Source organism: Panthera pardus, unplaced genomic scaffold (genome assembly GCF_024362965.1).
Source record: "Panthera pardus isolate Hobbes unplaced genomic scaffold, ASM2436296v1 HiC_scaffold_26, whole genome shotgun sequence".
NCBI classification, from domain to species: Eukaryota; Metazoa; Chordata; class Mammalia; order Carnivora; family Felidae; genus Panthera; species Panthera pardus.
In genome coordinates, this window is record NW_026526832.1 from 13,898,226 (window position 1) to 13,919,154 (window position 20,929).

Genomic DNA, 20,929 nt, shown 5'->3' on the forward strand with positions numbered 1-20,929 from the left:
TCAAATAAATGGTGTACTTTTTATTTTAAAAGTTAATTGTTTTTCTCTTGTCTGCCTCTATTAACACTAAATTCTTAAGGGTAGTTATGCGTTGACCTATGTTCCTCTAAACTCACATTTTACGCATTTGGTTTCTTTATGTTGTCTACCTATTTTCAAACAGAGAGACAACAGCCAGTGTTAGGAAACAGACCAGAATTAACCCTCCACACACATAATGTCAGGAATAAGAATATGCGTTTCATGTTGTTTAAATCATGCAGAATTTAGTTAAACATTGGGTTTAGAGCCTCCAAAGTACACAGTCATGAAAACATATAGTCTGGGATCCTGCGGACAATTTTAGAAAAGAAACCTGCTTAACTGCAGAGTAAGATTAACTTACTTGTAAGGTCTTTACATATACTGTTCAACCTGATATTTGCATGTACTATTCAACCTGATGTTTACAATAGCTCTATGAGGTCTGTTGAGGAAGGTGGGGAAATCTCTCCTTTCACAGGAGGAAAGAAACTGAGGCTCACATAGAGGTACCTGACTTGCCCAGGGTCTCATGACTACAACTGGCAGAAACAAGATTTAAATCTGACTGCAGATCGCATGCCAGAGACAGGCTGCACTCTCTTCATTTGACTGAATTTACCTCCTCAGTCAAAAATCAATGTGTTTAGTTTAGAAATGCTAAGGTTCCTACCATCAGTAACAGTTTGACGCTCCCTTCTGCAGGAGTCCTGCCTTGCAAGTTAAACAGCAAGCCCTTTGGACCTTTGGAGAGACTGTTACCATGGACAGGGGGAGACATTATTGCTTAAGGAGGCAGCCACTCAACAAAAACTGTTCAATACCAACTAGGGCCACCCTCTGGTGAGGCCGACCTAAAACAGCATCAGTCCGATTTGTACATCCCTCTAGGAAGACTGAATTGCAGCATATAACATATTCTGTCCTGGTACCTGATACCAGTCACTGTTAAGAGTTTGGTTTTGCTTTTGCCTTTCACCTAAAAGGTGATAGTGACCATCAAATCTACAAAAGGAAGGCCTGGAGAAACCAGATATAATAGTTTATTTTGCTTCTCCATGAGTTTGCCTAATTTACTCATTTTACTGATTGTGGGAAATTGACAGATTGAAACATCAGAGTCACCAGTGGTTGTGAGTAAATAATATAATCAAAATTATAAGGTAGCTTCATTGTGGACACAGATTCCTCTTCAGCAAAGTAAGAATAGTAGTGTGTGTGTGAGTGTATGTATGTGTATGTGTATGAATACACATACACACACACAAATATGTTTGTTTTATTTTCTTTCTTGTTTGTATTTGTTTTTTTATTCAAGGTACATTTGGTATCTTTGTCACAGGAAGGCTGACAATATAAAACTCTTCTTATATATGAAAACTCAAAACTAACCCAAACTCAGTGATGAGTGAAATAATTGCTTTGAGGAGAAAAAGAAGAGTCCAAGTTTCTTCCTGAATTTTCTTAAAATTAAAAAAACATATACAAGAAATGTTTCATGTACTGAAATTGCCATTTTCTGTTTTTAATTTTGTGAACATGTATTTCATTGCATTTATGAGTAGGAATAGATAGTATATATACATAGAGCCAACACATAGGGATGGCTGCTGGCTTTCTGAGGGGCTTTGTACATGGTGAGTTCTCTTATTACACATTTAATCAAAGCTCCCTCAACTAATAACTTCATTTAATTTGCACATTGATTTCTCAGTCTGTTTGGCACAATTAGTTCTAGCAATTCTGGAACTGTACTTTATGGAACCATCTTGCCTTAACGCCCACAGTCTCTCAGCTCCTGAGGGCAGAGATCAGGTGTTACTTGTCTTTGTGTATCTAGCACAGGACCTGCCCAGAGCAGGTGGTCAACTGTTTTCGGAATAGAACTGTCCTCAATTTTACCTAACAGAAAGAGAAGAAAGGCATTTCTTTGCTGAAGGGACTGCCCCTCACAGAAACAGATTCAGTCTTATGTGGTATACACACTTCAACTCCCAATGCAGAGCAGGGCACCTCTGTGGGTCCAGCTTCTCTCTGGTCACGAGGCACCAGGTCATTCCCCTTGCCCACTGGCTCAATCCAATCTCTATATTTGAACATGTTGAGCTAAGTTCTCTCTCTTCTAATCATGTAAAAAACAGACCCACATCTAATTATTTAGGTCAAAGGAAGATATTTAAAATATTGATACATGAAAAGCTGAAATAAAATATTAATCAAAGGTGGTTTCTGATGATCAGATTCTATGACTATTTAATTATGGATGGTGGTTTCTTCAGAAGAGGACAAAAGTTCCCTGTCACAACCCAAACTTTTCTTTTGTAACAAATAAAATTCTCAAAACTATATTGACTTTTTAAAGACTGCTGGGTGTTTTTCATTTCACTAAGTGGTTTGCTTTTCTGGTGGTTTGTTTTTCTCCTAAATTTTATCCCCCAAAATTTTAATTGATTTTGTAATCACCATCCACATTTCTTATTGGCAGTCTTAACAGGAGTTTTAGGAAAGATAGCTAAACCTAGTCAGATGAGACAAGTATACTTAATTTTCCCCCATGGCAATTATAAATATCAGGAGAGTTTTCATGGCTGTCTCATAGCTTCCTTATGATGCAGAATGGGTAAGACTTATTGAATATAAATGTATGACTCGTTACATATCCTAATAGCAACTGTATGGTAAGAACAATCCCCATGGCAATTATAAATATCAGGAGAGTTTTCATGGCTGTCTCATAGCTTCCTTATGATGCAGAATGGGTAAGACTTATTGAATATAAATGTATGACTCGTTACATATCCTAATAGCAACTGTATGGTAAGAACAATGTAAACATCTTCTCCTTGGGTTGGTAGAACCATCACCTTCCAGGATCTGAAGAGCTTCTGTGTCCTTCTAGAAAATAAGTCCTGGTCCCCTCCAAAAAGCACAAAAGAAAAAAAAAAGACCTCTAAATTGACTCCTCCCCCACCAAAAGTTTATAAAAATACTGAAATAATATTCTCACAACAAAATTAAAGTTTGAGTTTAGAGAAGGAGTATCAAGTACATGCAGAAAAGCTTTCACTTCACTCATAGATAAATGGCTCTAGAAAAAGATAGATGAGAAAACTACCAACTACATCACCCAATCTTTGTGACACCTAACTAGAGCCCAGGAAGGAGGAAATAAATAGTTCACGGGGGAAATCCTCTGTCCCATAGTCCAATCAGGGAGATCCCATGGTGTCACCAGTCAATAAAAGTCCAAGGTATCTTTTCAGATAACTTCCTGAGTTGGAGCGTTCTTCAGAGTTTCTCATCTCGCTCCTTCCAAATGCCAATATGATTGCCTCCAGTGTCCTCGGCCTGAAGTCACCCATCCTGCAATACAAATCAGAACCTGTTGTATGTCTGGGTTGCATTTAACAAAATAAGAATATTCCTAGAAAGCAGTTTATCAGTTACATTTGAGGGAACATCTCAGATGATCAGTACTTTGACTCTCAAGATTTAGAGGGAATTAAAAGGTCATATAGTCCCATAGCACATGAAATCTTAAATCTTACAGAGTCCAACAAGGATGCTTATGTTAATGTTCCCTAAAGGGTGCTCCACAAAACACTGGTCTGTTAAATGCTTCTTCTCGAGGCTTCCCTCTTAGAAATCCACAATGTAAATATGCATAAGGGCACTGAGAACACTTGTAAGGGAAAAAGATATATATCTATATAAGTATATATACAGAGAGATAGAGAGAGAGAGGCAAAAGATATAAACATATTAAACTTTGTTTAGTCCAGCAATCCTTAGCCCTTATAAATTTGTTGATTAGATCTAATCTAGCAGAAGATAATGGAAAACAAAGAAGCATTACAAAGAAAATATACATGTTCTTACTGCCAAGAGAATAATTATGATCTGCCATCTTGTCCCTGCGATCCAGGGGCTCAATGATCATTGGTGAAATGATATCCACGGTCACAAAAAAATATTCACACCCTTGTATTTTAAAATGAGGGTGAATCCTGCAACTCAGCCAAAGGAAATATGCACATCACAAACACAACTGTCTTTTCTGTCAGTGGGCCTTTTTACTCTTGGGGCTCATAAACATCATCTGATTCTAAATAATAAGCGTGTAGATCATTTCTCTGAATCCCATTCATTACCTTGCCGGGCAGAAAAAAATCCTAAGTATGAAACGCCTTTGTCTACATACTCAACTGTGGTGTAATTTTGTCACCTTTTTTTTTCCTTTTTCCTTTTTTCCCTAAACAAGGGTAAATGTCTTCATTAGTTACTGATTTGGATGAGAAGGAGCCTGTATGCTATATGCATTTTATTTATATATGAACGTACTGTCTTCTTCAACTAGCACACATGAAATTCAATACTAGTAGTCAGTGACCTGTCTCTATGACTTATACATGAGAAAATTGAAGGGGTAAGACAAACCCTGAATGTAAACGTTCAATTTTCAAAGAATAAAATTAAATTTAAAAAAATGCAGATCTTTGTCTCTATTTGCTTATAGAGGCTGAAGATCCAGAACTCTTACTCATGTAAGTAATTGTCCTACATCTAACAGGTTGTGAATTTCTCGTAAGCCAGGAGCAAGGTTGAGGTAACTTGAACAGTGCTAGGTGAACAGAAGTGAGCTCATGGCTACTTTCACCATTATTAAGCAAAAGCAGGTACTCCTCTGAATTCAGAGATGGTCCATGAGGTGAGCACCATCTAGAAAGTTCTAGGTAGGCATCCCATGACCCTACCCATTGAAGCTCTTGTTTTTCCTGAGATTTCAATCATAGCCACAGCACTCATGGAAGTAGCCTCCACAGGCTGGGGTGGTAATGGGGTGACTAGCACAATTTTCAGGCTTCATCCAAAAAATCTTGCATAACGATTTCTGGCTTTTTTTTTAGATCCCCTTGAGAATCTGCTCAATGCTGTGGACCTTTCCCCAGAAATGAGCATATGTCCATATATAATTTCACATAAAATGTAATACATTTTTGTAAACTCCTTGAGGCCCTTCTTTAGACCCCAAGTGAAGACCCTTCCCCCAGGATATCTTCCTCTGTCCTGGTATCAGGAATTTTTTCTTATTCACCTTTATATTCCCACCTTGAACTATGCTAGGCCAGTTGAAGAAATGGAAGGATAGGACTGAAAGATTTGCCAAGATGATCAATGAAGAAATGTTAAAAATACAGTTGGTATTGCAAACCTATTGAGACAGAAAGTAAATTAGTTGGTTGCCTAGGGCCAGAATGAGATAGGGGAGACGAGCAGTGACTGCTAATGGATACACTTGGGAATGACATAAATGTTCTGTAATTAGACTGCAGTGATGGTTGTGCATCTCTGTGACTACTAAAAACCACTGAATTATACACTTCAAATGAGTATGTTTTATAGTACATAAATTAGGTCTCAACACAGCTGTTTTTAAAAGTTGGTGTTATAAAGAAAGGAAAAGAAATGGCTCAGCAGGAATTACAAGAAACTGCATAAGACTGAAAATAATATGTGGCCTCCTTATTAATTGTCTTCAATGAGGAAGGAACTAGAGGAATTTTGGTTAAAGGTCACTGGAGATTTTCTCATCAGGGGGAACTATGGAGACAGTGTGTTTAGGTCTCCTAAAGAGTGGAATGTAGAGGACCACCCATAAGAATAAAGAACACTGGCTCGATCCAATAGGATCTCTGCCTAACCCAATAATTCTGTTTATGAGAATGATTCCGTAGAGACGCAATGGCTACCCTCCATGGCACAGCTTGAAAGGTTAAGAATATGACACCAATTTCCCCAAATCTTTTTTCTGAATACTCTATAGACTGTTGACTAATAAATTTATCTAAGTCTATCTTGAATCAATTTATATTTTCAGCTTATTCTAACAAATTCCATATGCTTCCCAATCTGCTTCAGATGATGTGAGTATAATTTCTGCACGGAGCCAGAGCCTGGCTTATAGAACCTTGAGTCTGCCATGTCTCTGATTCTCACCACCCCCTTCTCCATAGTGCTGTCAAATGCTGTGTGTGTGTGTGTGTGTGTGTGTGTGTGTGTGTGTGCAAGAGTTTCCAACTCTTCTTCTCTTTCTGCAGGTTTTTTGTTTCCACTGTCCCCCTCCCCCAAGTTTGGGCCCTGATTCTAGCTTGGAAAACTAAGCTGATTGGTAAAGAGTACTGGTCTATTGGATACACACAGTAAGTTATGGGTCCCTAGGACATCATTTTAGGACACAGAAATGGCAGACTTCACTTAGCTTTAGAACCCATCTGGTTCCATTTTGTTTTAAGTTTATTTATTTATCTGGAGAGAGAGACAGAGAGAGCACAAGTGCGTGAGGGAAAGAGAGAAGGAGGGACAGAATCCCAAGCAGGCCCTGCACCATCAACACAGAGTCCGATGTGGGGCTCAAACCCACAAACCATGAGATCATAACCTGAACCGAGATCAAGAGTCAAATGCTTAACCAACTGCACCACCCAGGTGCTCCCCATCTGGTTTAATTTTATACATGATGAAACAGGTGCAAAGAGAAGAAATAATATGCCCATGATCATGTACCTAGCCAACAGCAAGACAAAAAGTGATATGTGTTAATGCCCAACCATTCAGCCCCCAAAACTATAGGCTGCCTCCCAGGCTCGCTATGATGCTCATGTCGGCCCCTTTCAGCCTCCCTCTAGTGATTTCATTTGTGGTTTGACCCAGCACTGACCTCACCATCCTGTCTGGTCTCACCAGCATCTGCTTCATCCTGGTCAGGCTCAAACTCAGTGGCCCGATCAACAACATCAACACCCGCCTGCACCCTGGGCTTCTCATTTTCCCACTTGGCAAAACCTTTGTCCTTTGTTGCTTTGTCATGGAACTTGGATTTCATTTTGGGGAAGGTGTGGGACCCCGAGTCCCCCCAGCCAGCTTCTGACCATACGGGTTCGGTCTGGGTGGCCTGGCTGGTGGTGGCACGCTGCAGCCTCACAGAGATCTTGCGAGAAGAGCCTGTGACCAATGTGATGGCTCTGCTGTCCAGGTCTCGGTGTCCTGCAGTGACGCCAGGGAACTCGAACACTTCATCCTGCACTGGAAGGGGGAAGACTGTCATGATTATGTGACATCTGATCGCTTCACAGCAAACAACAGGAGTCTGGCGGGCAAGGCCCTAGAGGGACGGACCAGAGGCAGACCCAAGCTGGCTGCAGGTGAGTTGCAGAGAAGTGAGACCTGAAAGCAGAGAGAAGCAAGCGGGAGTCAAGGCTGTCGCCATGCCTCTCACCTGAAGTTGGCCTTGGTGTTTATAATGATTCCGACCAGGTTCAGATCCAGGACCCAGTGGAGGTCTAGGTATGGGAAGGCAAGCCAAAAGAAAGAAAGTAGAAAAGAAAAGTAAGAAAGTAGAGGACATTACCTGGGGGCAATGAGGGACTTCCAGGCAGCGACCCATGACTGCTGCCCAAGGAGGGTGCCCGGGCAAATCTCCTGCAGGCCAGAACCAGGAGGTCTTTGCACTGTTTGTGACAATTGGCTCCACAGTCTGAAAAATCCCAAAATATCACAGACGATTAGTGTGAATCATGTGTACCTGGTGCTGACTGGGCTTCCAGGGTGGCATCTGAGCCAGGGCCGTGTCCTCCCCATGCTCCTTCCCGTGTTGACTCAGAGTCCAGCTCAGGCCCACAGGATCTGTCCAGGGGCTAGAAAAGGGCCAGTGGGACTCACTAGCCTTCCTGGGGTTCCTCTCACATTTGCTCAACTTCTTCCACTACACGATTCATTGAGGCGCTGGGAAGCAAACAAGTAGGGGCGAGGCAGAGTTGCCTTTGATTGAAACTAAATGCCAGTTCCACGGGACTGGGGCTCTCCCAGGCCAAGATGGATTTTCCACCAAGAGGCTCCCTGAGCCAGAATGAGGGAAAGAAACCCCAGCGTCTAGTGTCTCCCAGGACCAACAGCTGCCTCTGATCATTTACAGCGAGATGGCCCTTCATTCAGTATTAGCCTACACCTTTTTATTCTTCTTCATTCCTCCAGATCTTTTCCAGAACAACTGAGTTTCTTAAGTCTACTTATTTATTTTGAGAGAGAGAGAGAGAGACAGAGAGAGACAGAGAGAGAGAACCCCAAGCAGACTATACACTGTCAGCACAGAGCCAAATGTTGGGCTCAACCATCACAGTGAGATCATGACCTGAGCCAAAATCAAGAGTCAGACACTTGACTGAGTCACCCAGGTGCCTCTTGAGAACAAATGATCTTATCTCCTCCTTCTTTTCTTTGCATAGAAACAGAAAACAAGGTGGGCTTATGCCTAATAACATTTTCCAGACTTGACTGTGGCTTTGAAATGGCAGCAGACTCTGTGAAATCTCCCATTAGAATGCTTTAATTAAGAAGGTAGAATTAGGGCACCTGGATGGCTCAGTCAGTTAAGCGCCTGACTCTTGATTTCAGCTCAGGTCATGATCTCATGTTACCTAAGATCAAGCCCCGCATCAGGCCCTGTGCTGACAGCGTGGAGCCTGCTTGGGATTCTTCTCTCTCTGTCTCTCTCAAAACTAAACAAATAAACATTTTAAAAATATTTTTTAAAAGAGTAGAATATTAATTGCTACTTGGGGCAGAAAATTTGGGCTGCTTTGGAAGAGAGCAACATAATTATTTCCTATAGAGGGTCCTACATTTCCCTTAGAATCACTGAACAAATATGATTATTTTAAAGAGTATAGTTCTCTTGGGGAACCTGGGTGGCTTAGCCGGGTAAGCGACTTCAGCTCAGGTCATGATCTCACAGTTCATGGGTTCCAGTCCCGCATTGGGCTCTGTGCTGACAGCTCAGAGCCTGGAGCCTATTTCAGATGCTGTGTCTCCCTCTCTCTCTGCCCCTCCCCCGTTCATACTCTGTCTCTGTCTCAAAAATAAATAAACATTAAAATTTTTTTTAATAAATAAAGAGTATATTTCTCTCTCACTATCAAAGAGGAACTTTCTAATTCTTTCCAATACTCACTTCTCCCCCAAATGGTCTTATTTCAAATGATCCTTTAATGACATCATGGAAAGACCAAATTATAATGACAGGTTCAGTCTATTTCAATTAATCTTTTCACTCTATCTGCCTTTAAGAGACAATACCAGGGGTGCCTGGGTGGCTCAGTTGGGTAAGCGTCCAACTTCGGCTCAGGTCATGATCTCACTCTGGGAGTTGGAGCACCGCATCAGGCTCTGTGCCGACAGCTCAGAGCCTGAAGGCTGCTTTGGATTCTGTGTCTCCCTCCCTCTCTGCCCCTTCCCCGCTGGCACTCTGTGTGTCTCTCTCTCTCAAAAGTAAAATAAAAACATAAGAAATTTTTTTTAAAAAAAGAAGAGAAAATACCATGTGCACAAAGATGATCCAAGGGCTTAATTGATTTTAATCTTCATAAAATTGTGTGTATATGTGTGTGTGTGTGTGGGGGTGTGTCTTTAGGGGATAGGGTCAGAAACCAGAATAAAACTATGGCTGGGCAGTAAGATATTGCAGTTGCTTACTGCTTGTAAGTAGAAATCCAAGTTACACTAAGACAACTGATACCAAGAACTAAAGGGAAGGTTTTTGAGACTGGCTCCCATTGAGGTTCAGGGAAGTTCTCTGTTCACGCAAAATAAGGGCCAAATCCTGAAAGATGGCTACAGGGGAAAAAAGGCATTCTAAGGGAATAGTGTTAATCTAAAGCCATTCTGTGACTAAGATGTTTCCTTTTGTAGTTATATCTTTCAAGAGCATTATCAGATTCTTAAAACCATCAGTACAAATAGTCTGCATAAATTATCCAGCAATTTCTGAAATTAAACACCAAGAATGTGTAATGATCATATGTACAAAGAGCAACATATTCCTAAGTGCCTATTAATATGCATGCGTATTGCATTCATCAAGTATATATTTATTTGTTTATAAATTCCTATTGAATGGGGCACTTTATGAACAAATTCATTGAAAAGGGACAAAAATAATTTGTTTAAGGCTTCTCTTTTCTCATCAGGATCTGTGATTTAGTGAGAAAGGAACAGCTTAGATGTGAGAGTAGAAAGAAAGGCATCTGTATTACGGGAATGAGTGTGGGCTCTATTCCCATGAAGGATGCAGTTCCTTTATACGGTATTTTAGTTACACTCAGCACACTTCAGAAGTCCCACCTTAACTGTGTGCTTCACAAGACTATGTGATTCACAAGACATCTTGGAGATGGGGCGACAGGTGTGTGGGTTGATAGGGGTGGTTTGCTGGCTCTTGCAACAAACTATAAAATTCCAGTCTGGGATCTCCAAAACTCCATGGATCCCCCCCCCCCCCGCCCCACCAAAAACATTAACTCTTCAACTGCCAGTGGCCAAAGACCCAAGTTCTCCATGACACCAAGAGTTTCTGTGGTTTCATCAGTCAAATTTGATTCCTGCCCCAAATATTACATTAAAAAATGTTAGGAACATTACATTTATTTACCTTTGCATTTGTATCCTTGCTTGATTATGCCCCAGAGCTGTAACAAAAAACAAAAGAATGTCAGAGAATCTGAATTAAAATCGGCGGGGGGTGGGGGGTGGGGGGGGGTGGGAAAGAAGACCAGAAGAAGGAAGTCCTGGGAGGCATGATGTTCGGTGGCGGTGGCGCACAAACAGGATGTAGCAGATCCTGACACCCTTCCTGTCAGATAGAAGAACCAGCTCCTAGCTCACTCCAGCTGGGGGCTGGGGCGATAACAGTTTTGCTTCCCTTTTCTTTCTGAAAGCCAAATGGGAGCTGGGATGGGAAACTGATGTTGGTACAATTACTGGACTTTGGTATAATGCGCTCTCAGCAAAATTCCACGGGGAGGCTGTCACTGTGTCTGGAAGCCCCCAGCTCCCCCTGCCTTCTTTTTCATCACAGTAGCTCCTCTTGGCACGCCCCCTGGGAAATAAGCAACCTACACAGTGTGTATCCCACTAAAGCATTTGCACTGTGCAAGGTTCTTTTCCAAGTAGCATTGGTAACTTAAAAGAATACAGAAAAGGAAAAGATCTATTTGTTCGTGTATTCATTCTCGGCCTGCTCAGTGTTTGGTCTGTGCCAAGGCTGTGGGAGATGCAGAATAATGTTCAGATTCTGCCAATCAAGTAGGAAGGAGGATGTAGGAAGTGACAAGTGTCTCAGGAGAGATGTGAGGGCCTCCAGTGTAAGGAGGGGGTGGTCACCCAGGTCGTTCAGGGGATCATTCTGGTGGTGGTGTGTCCACCCTCCTGATACACCACATTCTTTCCCGTGCCTCCCACGGCATCAGACGTGCGGCCGAGGGACACAGGAGCGTCAGTATTGTTTTGCTCAATTCAGCAGGTTTCGCTCAAGCTGGAAAAACTCCACTTTTAACCTTGTAGTGGTTAGGTTAGGTGACTGATACCTATTTAATAAAATGATTTTGAAAGAAACAGGGCCAGTGGCTTACTGGGGCTGATGAGGGCATCACTTACAGGTATTATAGGGGAACAATGCCCTGAGTGTTCACCTATGAGAAGAATAGATAGCTGCCAATGTGCAGTGACTCAGGGCATCAGGAAGACTGATTCTCACCCCCTTTCTGAGAAGGAAATTCCACCAGTGGAGAGAGATTCCTTTGAGTCTTAAAAGTTATTGGGTCCTTCAGAATATATTATTAAGATTCAAATGTGCCCTGGGATAGGAAGGATTATTAAGACAACTAACTGGAAGCAAGGCCTCAGGTGCCTGGGATGATTGGAAGAGGAATCCCTACAGAGCAGTCCATACAGAAAAACAGAAAACGGAAGTGGTGTCAGGACTATGACATCATGTCAGAGCTACAGGGATCTTAAAGATAATCTAGTTTGCGTCTCTTCTATAAAAGGTGACTGGGATGATCCAGAAAATTTAAATAATTTGCAAGGTCCCAGACATGGAGACTTTGCAGTGATAAGAAATTTTTCCTCCCCAAGACCTTGGTGATGGTAATAATAATAACCCTAACAGCTACCATTTATGGAACTTTTGCTGTGCAAAAGACACAGTTTTAAGCTTTTTATATGTATTAACATTATACATATATAGACTGGGCTAGCGAGAGGGGAAGTCACTTGGCAAGGTCTTGTCACTAATAAGTAGAGAAAGAAGACTGTGTCACATGAGGGAAAGACAGGAAGCCACTGCTCCTGAGTTTTGTGTGTGAACAAAAGCCACTGATCTAGGACAAGAAAGGATAAGATTTAAGAAGAAGCATTCTAATATCCAGATATGGCACATTATTAGCATAGCTGCAGGAACTGCTGGAAAAAATAAAGTGAAGCATGAGTCCTATCAGGAGGGCAAATCAGGGCATCACTTGCTAATGCTTCTTTAATAACTAGCAGACAGCACAAGGCAGGAAGAGGCTCTGGGTCAGGTGCCAGACAAGGACAGGAGACAGTGACCTCATGTAGATGGGCATAGAGCAATATTTCCCACAGTCCTTTGATTTCGGACCTTAGGTTGCCGAAAGATTTGGAGAGACTATGGAACCAGTGGAACATGATGGCTGAATGAAGCTAACAAAACTGAGCTCTGGCATCTGGACCAAAGAGTAATAGGCATGCTGGTTGCAGGGCCATCTTGTCCTAGAGGATCACATTTTCATCTTCTACAACTTGGGTATCAACTAGAGCCCATGAGTCTTTGTTCAATACCAAGGCCAAAGCTGCCTTTAGATGACAAAGAATTATCAAATGTGGGGAAAAGAAGTGAACCAGCTTCCTGGTTCCAGATTCAGAGTCAAAACACCCGTGTTTGAATCCTGGCTCTGGTAACTACTGGCTGTGTGATCCTGGGAAAGTGGACTTATCCTCTCTGGACCTCTCTGTCTTGATAGGCAAATGGGGAGAATAAAATGTCCTTGTCATGAACTAGTTACGAGGATCAATTATACTAACGTCTATGGAAGTACTTCATTACTGTCAAGTGCCAAATAAACGTTACTTATTATTACAACCATCTTCCTTCCAAAAAGATTTTTTTTTTTACTTTTTGAGTTATGAATTTTTTTTTTTTTTTTTTTTTTTTTTTTTTTTTTTTTTTTTTTTTTTTCTTTAATTTTTTTTTTAATTTTTTTTTCTTTTTTCTTTTTTTTTTTTTAATATATGAAATTTACTGTCAAATTGGTTTCCATACAACACCCAGTGCTCATCCCAAAAGGTGCCCTCCTCAATACCCATCACCCACCCTGCCCTCCCTCCCACCCTGCCCTCCCTCCCACCCCCCATCAACCCTCAGTTTGTTCTCAGTTTTTAACAGTCTCTAATGCTTTGGCTCTCTCCCACTCTAACCTCTTTTTTTTTTTTTTCCTTCCCCTCCCCCATGGGTTTCTGTTATGTTTCTCAGGATCCACATAAGAGTGAAACCATATGGTATCTGTCTTTCTCTGTATGGCTTATTTCACTTAGCATCACACTCTCCAGTTCCATCCATGTTGCTACAAAAGGCCATATTTCATTTTTTCTCATTGCCACGTAGTATTCCATTGTGTATATAAACCACAATTTCTTTATCCATTCATCAGTTGATGGACATTTAGGCTCTTTCCATAATTTGGCTATTGTTGAGAGTGCCGCTATAAACATTGGGGTACAGGTGCCCCTATGCATCAGTACTCCTGTATCCCTTGGATAAATTCCTAGCAGTGCTATTGCTGGGTCATAGGGTAGGTCTATTTTTAATTTTCTGAGGAACCTCCACACTGCTTTCCAGAGCGGCTGCACCAATTTGCATTCCCACCAACAGTGCAAGAGGGTTCCTGTTTCTCCACATCCTCTCCAGCATCTATAGTCTCCTGATTTCTTCATTTTGGCCACTCTGACTGGTGTGAGGTGGTATCTGAGTGTGGTTTTGATTTGTATTTCCCTGATAAGGAGCGACGTTGAACATCTTTTCATGTGCCTGTTGGCCATCCGGATGTCTTCTTTAGAGAAGTGTCTATTCATGTTTTCTGCCCATTTCTTCACTGGGTTATTTGTTTTTCGGGTGTGGAGTTTGATGAGCTCTTTATAGATTTTGGATACTAGCCCTTTGTCCGATGTGTCATTTGCAAATATCTTTTCCCATTCCGTTGGTTGCCTTTTAGTTTTGTTGGTTGTTTCCTTTGCTGTGCAGAAGCTTTTTATCTTCATAAGGTCCCAGTAATTCACTTTTGCTTTTAATTCCCTTGCCTTTGGGGATGTGCCGAGTAAGAGATTGCTACGGCTGAGGTCAGAGAGGTCTTTTCCTGCTTTCTCCTCTAAGGTTTTGATGGTTTCCTGTCTCACATTCAGGTCCTTTATCCATTTTGAGTTTATTTTTGTGAATGGTGTGAGAAAGTGGTCTAGTTTCAACCTTCTGCATGTTGCTGTCCAGTTCTCCCAGCACCATTTGTTAAAGAGACTGTCTTTTTTCCATTGGATGTTCTTTCCTGCTTTGTCAAAGATGAGTTGGCCATACGTTTGTGGGTCTAGTTCTGGGGTTTCTATTCTATTCCATTGGTCTATGTGTCTGTTTTTATGCCAATACCATGCTGTCTTGATGATGACAGCTTTGTAGTAGAGGCTAAAGTCTGGGATTGTGATGCCTCCTGCTTTGGTCTTCTTCTTCAAAATTACTTTGGCTATTCGGGGCCTTTTGTGGTTCCATAGGAATTTTAGGATTGCTTGTTCTAGTTTCGAGAAGAATGCTGGTGCAATTTTGATTGGGATTGCATTGAATGTGTAGATAGCTTTGGGTAGTATTGACATTTTGACAATATTTATTCTTCCAATCCATGAGCAGGGAATGTCTTTCCATTTCTTTATATCTTCTTCAATTACCTGCATAAGCTTTCTATAGTTTTCAGCATACAGATCTTTTACATCTTTGGTTAGATTTATTCCTAGGTATTTTATGCTTCTTGGTGCAATTGTGAATGGGATCAGTTTCTTCATTTGTCTTTCTGTTGCTTCATTGTTAGTGTATAAGAATGCAACTGATTTCTGCACATTGATTTTGTATCCTGCAACTTTGCTGAATTCATGTATCAGTTCTAGCAGACTTTTGGTGGAGTCTATCGGATTTTCCATGTATAATATCATGTCATCTGCAAAAAGCGAAAGCTTGACTTCATCTTTGCCAATTTGGATGCCTTTGATTTCCTTTTGTTGTCTGATTGCTGATGCTAGAACTTCCAGCACTATATTAAACAGCAGCGGTGACAGTGGGCATCCCTGTCGTGTTCCTGATCTCAGGGAAAAAGCTCTCAGTTTTTCCCCGTTGAGGATGATGTTAGCTGTGGGCTTTTCATAAATGGCCTTTATGATCTTTAAGTATGTTCCTTCTATCCCGACTTTCTCAAGGGTTTTTATTAAGAAAGGGTGCTGGATTTTGTCAAAGGCCTTTTCTGCATCGATTGACAGGATCATATGGTTCTTCTCTTTTTTTTTGTTAATGTGATGTATCACGTTGATCGATTTGCGAATGTTGAACCAGCCCTGCATCCCAGGAATGAATCCCACTTGATCATGGTGAATAATTCTTTTTATATGCTGTTGAATTCGATTTGCTAGTATCTTATTAAGAATTTTTGCATCCATATTCATCAGGGATATTGGCCTGTAGTTCTCTTTTTTTACTGGGTCTCTGTCTGGTTTAGGAATCAAAGTAATACTGGCTTCATAGAATGAGTCTGGAAGTTTTCCTTCCCTTTCTATTTCTTGGAATAGCTTGAGAAGGATAGGTATTATCTCTGCTTTAAATGTCTGGTAGAACTCCCCTGGGAAGCCATCTGGTCCTGGACTCTTATTTGTTGGGAGATTTTTGATAACCGATTCAATTTCTTCGCTGGTTATGGGTCTGTTCAAGCTTTCTATTTCCTCCTGATTGAGTTTTGGAAGAGTGTGGGTGTTTAGGAATTTGTCCATTTCTTCCAGGTTGTCCAATTTGCTGGCATATAATTTTTCATAGTATTCCCTGATAATTGTTTGTATCTCTGAGGGATTGGTTGTAATCATTCCATTTTCATTCATGATTTTATCTATTTGGGTCATCTCCCTTTTCTTTTTGAGAAGCCTGGCTAGAGGTTTGTCAATTTTGTTTATTTTTTCAAAAAACCAACTCTTGGTTTCGTTGATCTGCTCTACAGTTTTTTTAGATTCTATATTGTTTATTTCTGCTCTGATCTTTATGATTTCTCTTCTTCTGCTGGGTTTAGGCTGCCTTTGCTGTTCTGCTTCTATTTCCTTTAGGTGTGCTGTTAGATTTTGTATTTGGGATTTTTCTTGTTTCTTGAGATAGGCCTGGATTGCAATGTATTTTCCTCTCAGGACTGCCTTCGCTGCATCCCAAAGCGTTTGGATTGTTGTATTTTCATTTTCGTTTGTTTCCATATATGTTTTAATTTCTTCTCTAATTGCCTGGTTGACCCACTCATTCGTTAGTAGGGTGTTCTTTAACCTCCATGCTTTTGGAGGTTTTCCAGACTTTTTCCTGTGGTTGATTTCAAGCTTCATAGCATTGTGGTCTGAAAGTATGCATGGTATAATTTCAATTCTTGTAAACTTATGAAGGGCTGTTTTGTGACCCAGTATATGATCTATCTTGGAGAATGTTCCATGTGCACTCGAGAAGAAAGTATATTCTGTTGCTTTGGGATGCAGAGTTCTAAATATATCTGTCAAGTCCATCTGATCCAATGTATCATTCAGGGCCCTTGTTTCTTTATTGACTGTGTGTCTAGATGATCTATCCATTTCTGTAAGTGGGGTGTTAAAGTCCCCTGCAATGACCACATTCTTATCAATAAGGTTGCTTATGTTTATGAGTAATTGTTTTATATATCTGGGGGCTCGGGTATTTGGCGCATAGACATTTATAATAGTTAGCTCTTCCTGGTGGATAGACCCTGTGATTATTATATAATGCCCTTCTTCATCTCTTGTTACAGCCTTTAATTTAAAGTCTAGTTTGTCTGATATAAGTATGGCTACTCCAGCTTTCTTTTGGCTTCCAGGAGCATGATAAATAGTTCTCCATCCCCTCACTCTCAATCTAAAGGTGTCCTCAGATCTAAAATGAGTCTCTTGTAGACAGCAAATAGATGGGTCTTGTTTTTTTATCCATTCTGATACCCTATGTCTTTTGGTTGGCGCATTTAATCCATTTACATTCAGTGTTATTATAGAAAGATATGGGTTTAGAGTCATTGTGATGTCTGTATGTTTTATGCTTGTAGTGATGTCTCTGGTACTTTGTCTCACAGGATCCCCCTTAGGATCTCTTGTAGGGTTGGTTTCGTGGTGACAAATTCCTTCAGTTTTTGTTTGTTTGGGAAGACCTTTATCTCTCCTTCTATTCTAAATGACAGACTTGCTGGATAAAGGATTCTCGGCTGCATATTTTTTCTGTTTAGCACACTGTAGATATCGTGCCAAGCCTTTCTGGCCTGCCAAGTTTCAAAGGAGAGATCAGTCACGAGTCTTATAGGTCTCCCTTTATATGTGAGGGCACGTTTATCCCTTGCTGCTTTCAGAATTTTCTCTTTATCCTTGTATTTTGCCAGTTTCACTATGATATGTCGTGCAGAAGATCGATTCAAGTGACGTCTGAAGGGAGTTCTCTGTGCCTCTTGGATTTCAATGCCTTTTTCCTTCCCCAGTTCAGGGAAGTTCTCAGCTATAATTTGTTCAAGTACCCCTTCAGCACCCTTCCCTCTCTCTTCCTCCTCTGGGATACCAATTATGCGTATATTATTTTTTTTTAGTGTATCACTTAGTTCTCTAATTTTCCCCTCATACTCCTGGATTTTTTTATCTCTCTTTCTTTCAGCTTCCTCTTTCTCCATAACTTTATCTTCTAGTTCACCTATTCTCTCCTCTGCCTCTTCAAGCCGAGCCATCGTGGTTTCCATTTTGTTTTGCAATTCGTTTAAAGCGTTTTTCAACTCCTCGTGACTGTTCCTTAGTCCCTCGATCTTTGTGGCAAGAGATTCTCTGCTGTCCTGTATACTGTTTTCAAGCCCAGCGATTAATTTTATGACTATTATTCTAAATTCACTTTCTGTTATATTATTTAAATCCTTTTTGATCAGTTCATTAGCTGTTGTTATTTCCTGGAGATTCTTCTGAGGGGAATTCTTCCGTTTGGTCATTTTGGAGAGTCCCTGGCGTGGTGAGGACCTGCAGTGCACTTCCCCTGTGCTGTGGTGTATAACTGGAGTTAGTGGGCGGGGCCGCAGTCCGACCCGATGTCTGCCCCCAGCCCACTGCTGGGGCCACAGTCAGACTGGTGTGTGCCTTCTCTTCCCCTCTCCTAGGGGCGGGATTCACTGTGGGGTGGCGTGTCCCGTCTGGGCTACTTGCACACTGCCAGGCTTGTGTTGCTGGGGATCTGGCGTATTAGCTGGGGTGGGTAGGCAAGGTGCACGGGGGCTGGAGGGGCAGGCTTAGCTCGCTTCTCCTTAGGTGATCCACTTCAGGAGGAGCCCTGTGGCAGCGGGAGGGAGTCAGATCCGCTGCCGGAGGTTTGGCTCCGCAGAAGCACAGAGTTGGGTGTTTGCGCGGAGCGAGCAAGTTCTCTGGCAGGAACTGGTTCCCTTTGGGATTTTGGCTGGGGGATGGGCGGGGGAGATGGCGCTGGTGAGCGCCTTTGTTCCCCGCCAAGCTGAGCTCTGCCGTCCGAGGGCTCAGCAGCTCTCCCTCCCTTTGTCCTCCAGCCTTCCCGCTTTCCGAGCAGAGCTATTAACTTCTGACCTCCCAGACGCTAAGTCGCGCTTGCTGTCGGAACACAGTCTGTCCGGCCCCTCCGCTTTTGCCAGCCAGACTCGGGGGCTCTGCTTGGCCGGCGAGCCGCCCCTCCGCCCCGGCTCCCTCCCGCCAGTCCGTGGAGCGCGCACCGCCTCGCCGCCCTTCCTACCCTCTTCCGTGGGCCTCTAGTCTGCTCTTGACTCCGGAGACTCCCTTCTGCTAATCCTCTGGCGGTTTTCTGGGTTCTTTAGGCAGGTGTAGGTGGAATCTAAGAGATCGGCAGGACGCGCTGTGAGCCCCGCGTCCTCCTACGCCGCCATCTTCCGGAACCCCCCTGAGTTATGAATTATTGAGCCATGCCACGATGGATGTCTGGTGACTGCTACCACATGAAACAAGAACTGGGAGGAACTGGTGAAGATAAATACTCCCCTTAATTGCACCTGCTACGAGTATTAGTGACGAATGCCAAGGCTCATTGGGCAGAACCTTTCCCTGGCAGGGATTAACAGACAAACTGCTCTCTTGAGTTAACAAGCCTCTCCATCCTCCCCTGTTGCCAGCCCTACAATCCTAGAAAGAACATAGTGAAACCTGCAGATATTGCTTTTGTTTTAAACTTAATTTTTTAATTTCAGGGAGCCATCATACTTTACTTCTGATCTAAAGCACACAATGGATTCTGTTGGTGTATTATTTTCCGACACTCTCAGGATGCTGTACAAATAACTACACACAAGAGAAATAATGGAAAACAGACTTACAAATCCTGCACAGTGTTCACAGAAGGTTGGCTTGAGATAGGTCATTTCCTGAAAATTATGGACAAATCCTGGTCCCATTTTACAGTGTAATTGGGACTTAGCTCGCAGGAAGTAAGCCATCATTTCATCTTTACTAATTAGGCCATCCCTGTAAAGAGAATCAAAAAAGGGAACGATCTTTGAAGACCACGTTGCTAAGTGGCTGACACACTTTAATCACCCAACCTCCCAAACCTTTGTGGCCAAAAGCAGGTGGGCAGTGTTTACTTTTCTGTTCTATTTGAAAGGAGGGGACCTCGAAAGACAGCATTCAGTGCCAGAGGCTTTCAGAGTAAGAAGGTGTGTGTGTGTGTGTGTGTGTGTGTGTGTGTGTGTCCTGTGTGTCATAGCACAGAAAGTCTCCTTCGTTACCAAATAGTAGCTTCAGAAGGACATCTCTTTTCTAGCCCTAACCTAACAATAGGGTGTGCAAGAATCAGGCTGCTGGAGAAAGGCAGAAAACTGTAATGACTGGGCCCACCAGTCTCAAATTCATTCAGCCTGCTGTCATCCAGGCCACTGCCAGTGGTGGTAATCTTTCATTCAGGTCTTATTGGCTTACAGACCATTTACCAGAGGGATTCTTCCAGATCTTCACAGCCAGTGGCACCCACCCACACATAATCAGACTTCTTGTTTACCAAGATCAAATCCACCTGATAAGAGGTGATCTTCATGCTGCCTTCTCACCACACCAGCACACGCTGGAGACCACACCCTTCTGTGCCAATTCAGAATTCCTTTGTATCTCATCTGTCCTCTCTTGGGTCCTCCTGGTCTGAGGAAGTCATGCTCCCATCCCCCACTCTCCAGCCTCCCAAGACACAGCTCCTTCTGGGTTCTGCTCAGTCTCTTCACCCACTCCTTCCTCTGTGTACAAACACACTCGTGACTTCCTCTCTTGGAAAACGACTTTCCTCAACCTCGCTTCCAACTCCAGCACCTATCTTTCCCTTTCCCTTTCTTCCTCCCAAGCTTTTCAAAAAGAATGTTCATTAGAGGTTTTTCTTTTTTTTTTTCTCATTTCCTTTGATTACTCCTCACTCCATATAACCAGGCTTCTGACCCTACCTCTCTGCTGAAACTGTCACAAGGACATCCTCAGTGGCCTTTTCTCACTCCTTGATGTTGCTGACCTCCTGGCTGCACATGACTTGGGGACAGGATTTTTCCTTTTTTGACACTCTCTCTTCCATGTGACCCTGTGATTCTAAGTAGCCAGTTTCTCTCCTTCCTCCCATGCTTCTCCTGCGGGATCTACTTCTTTCTTTCAGCTGCATGTAGGGAGAAGAGCCCCTGAAGCTACATTCCTCAGGGCCCAAGCTCTTCTTCCTTTAAACTTTGAATTTGCTCCCACACCCAGG

The 20,929-nt window shown here is 42.3% G+C and overlaps 1 protein-coding gene across 1 annotated transcript in view; it reads right to left on the reverse strand.

Moving 5' to 3' along the window:
* Window positions 1–20,929, reverse strand: part of RASGRP3 (RAS guanyl releasing protein 3) — a 111,792-nt gene continuing 90,863 nt past the window's right edge. The window contains exons 15-19 of the mRNA XM_019447715.2: window positions 19,527–19,674; window positions 10,505–10,541; window positions 7,430–7,555; window positions 6,740–7,104; window positions 1–3,384 (exon numbers count right to left, since the gene is read on the reverse strand). Of these exons, the coding sequence (XP_019303260.1) occupies window positions 3,376–3,384; window positions 6,740–7,104; window positions 7,430–7,555; window positions 10,505–10,541; window positions 19,527–19,674 (685 nt within the window). The 3' untranslated portion in view covers window positions 1–3,375. The remainder of the gene's footprint in view (window positions 3,385–6,739; window positions 7,105–7,429; window positions 7,556–10,504; window positions 10,542–19,526; window positions 19,675–20,929) is intronic.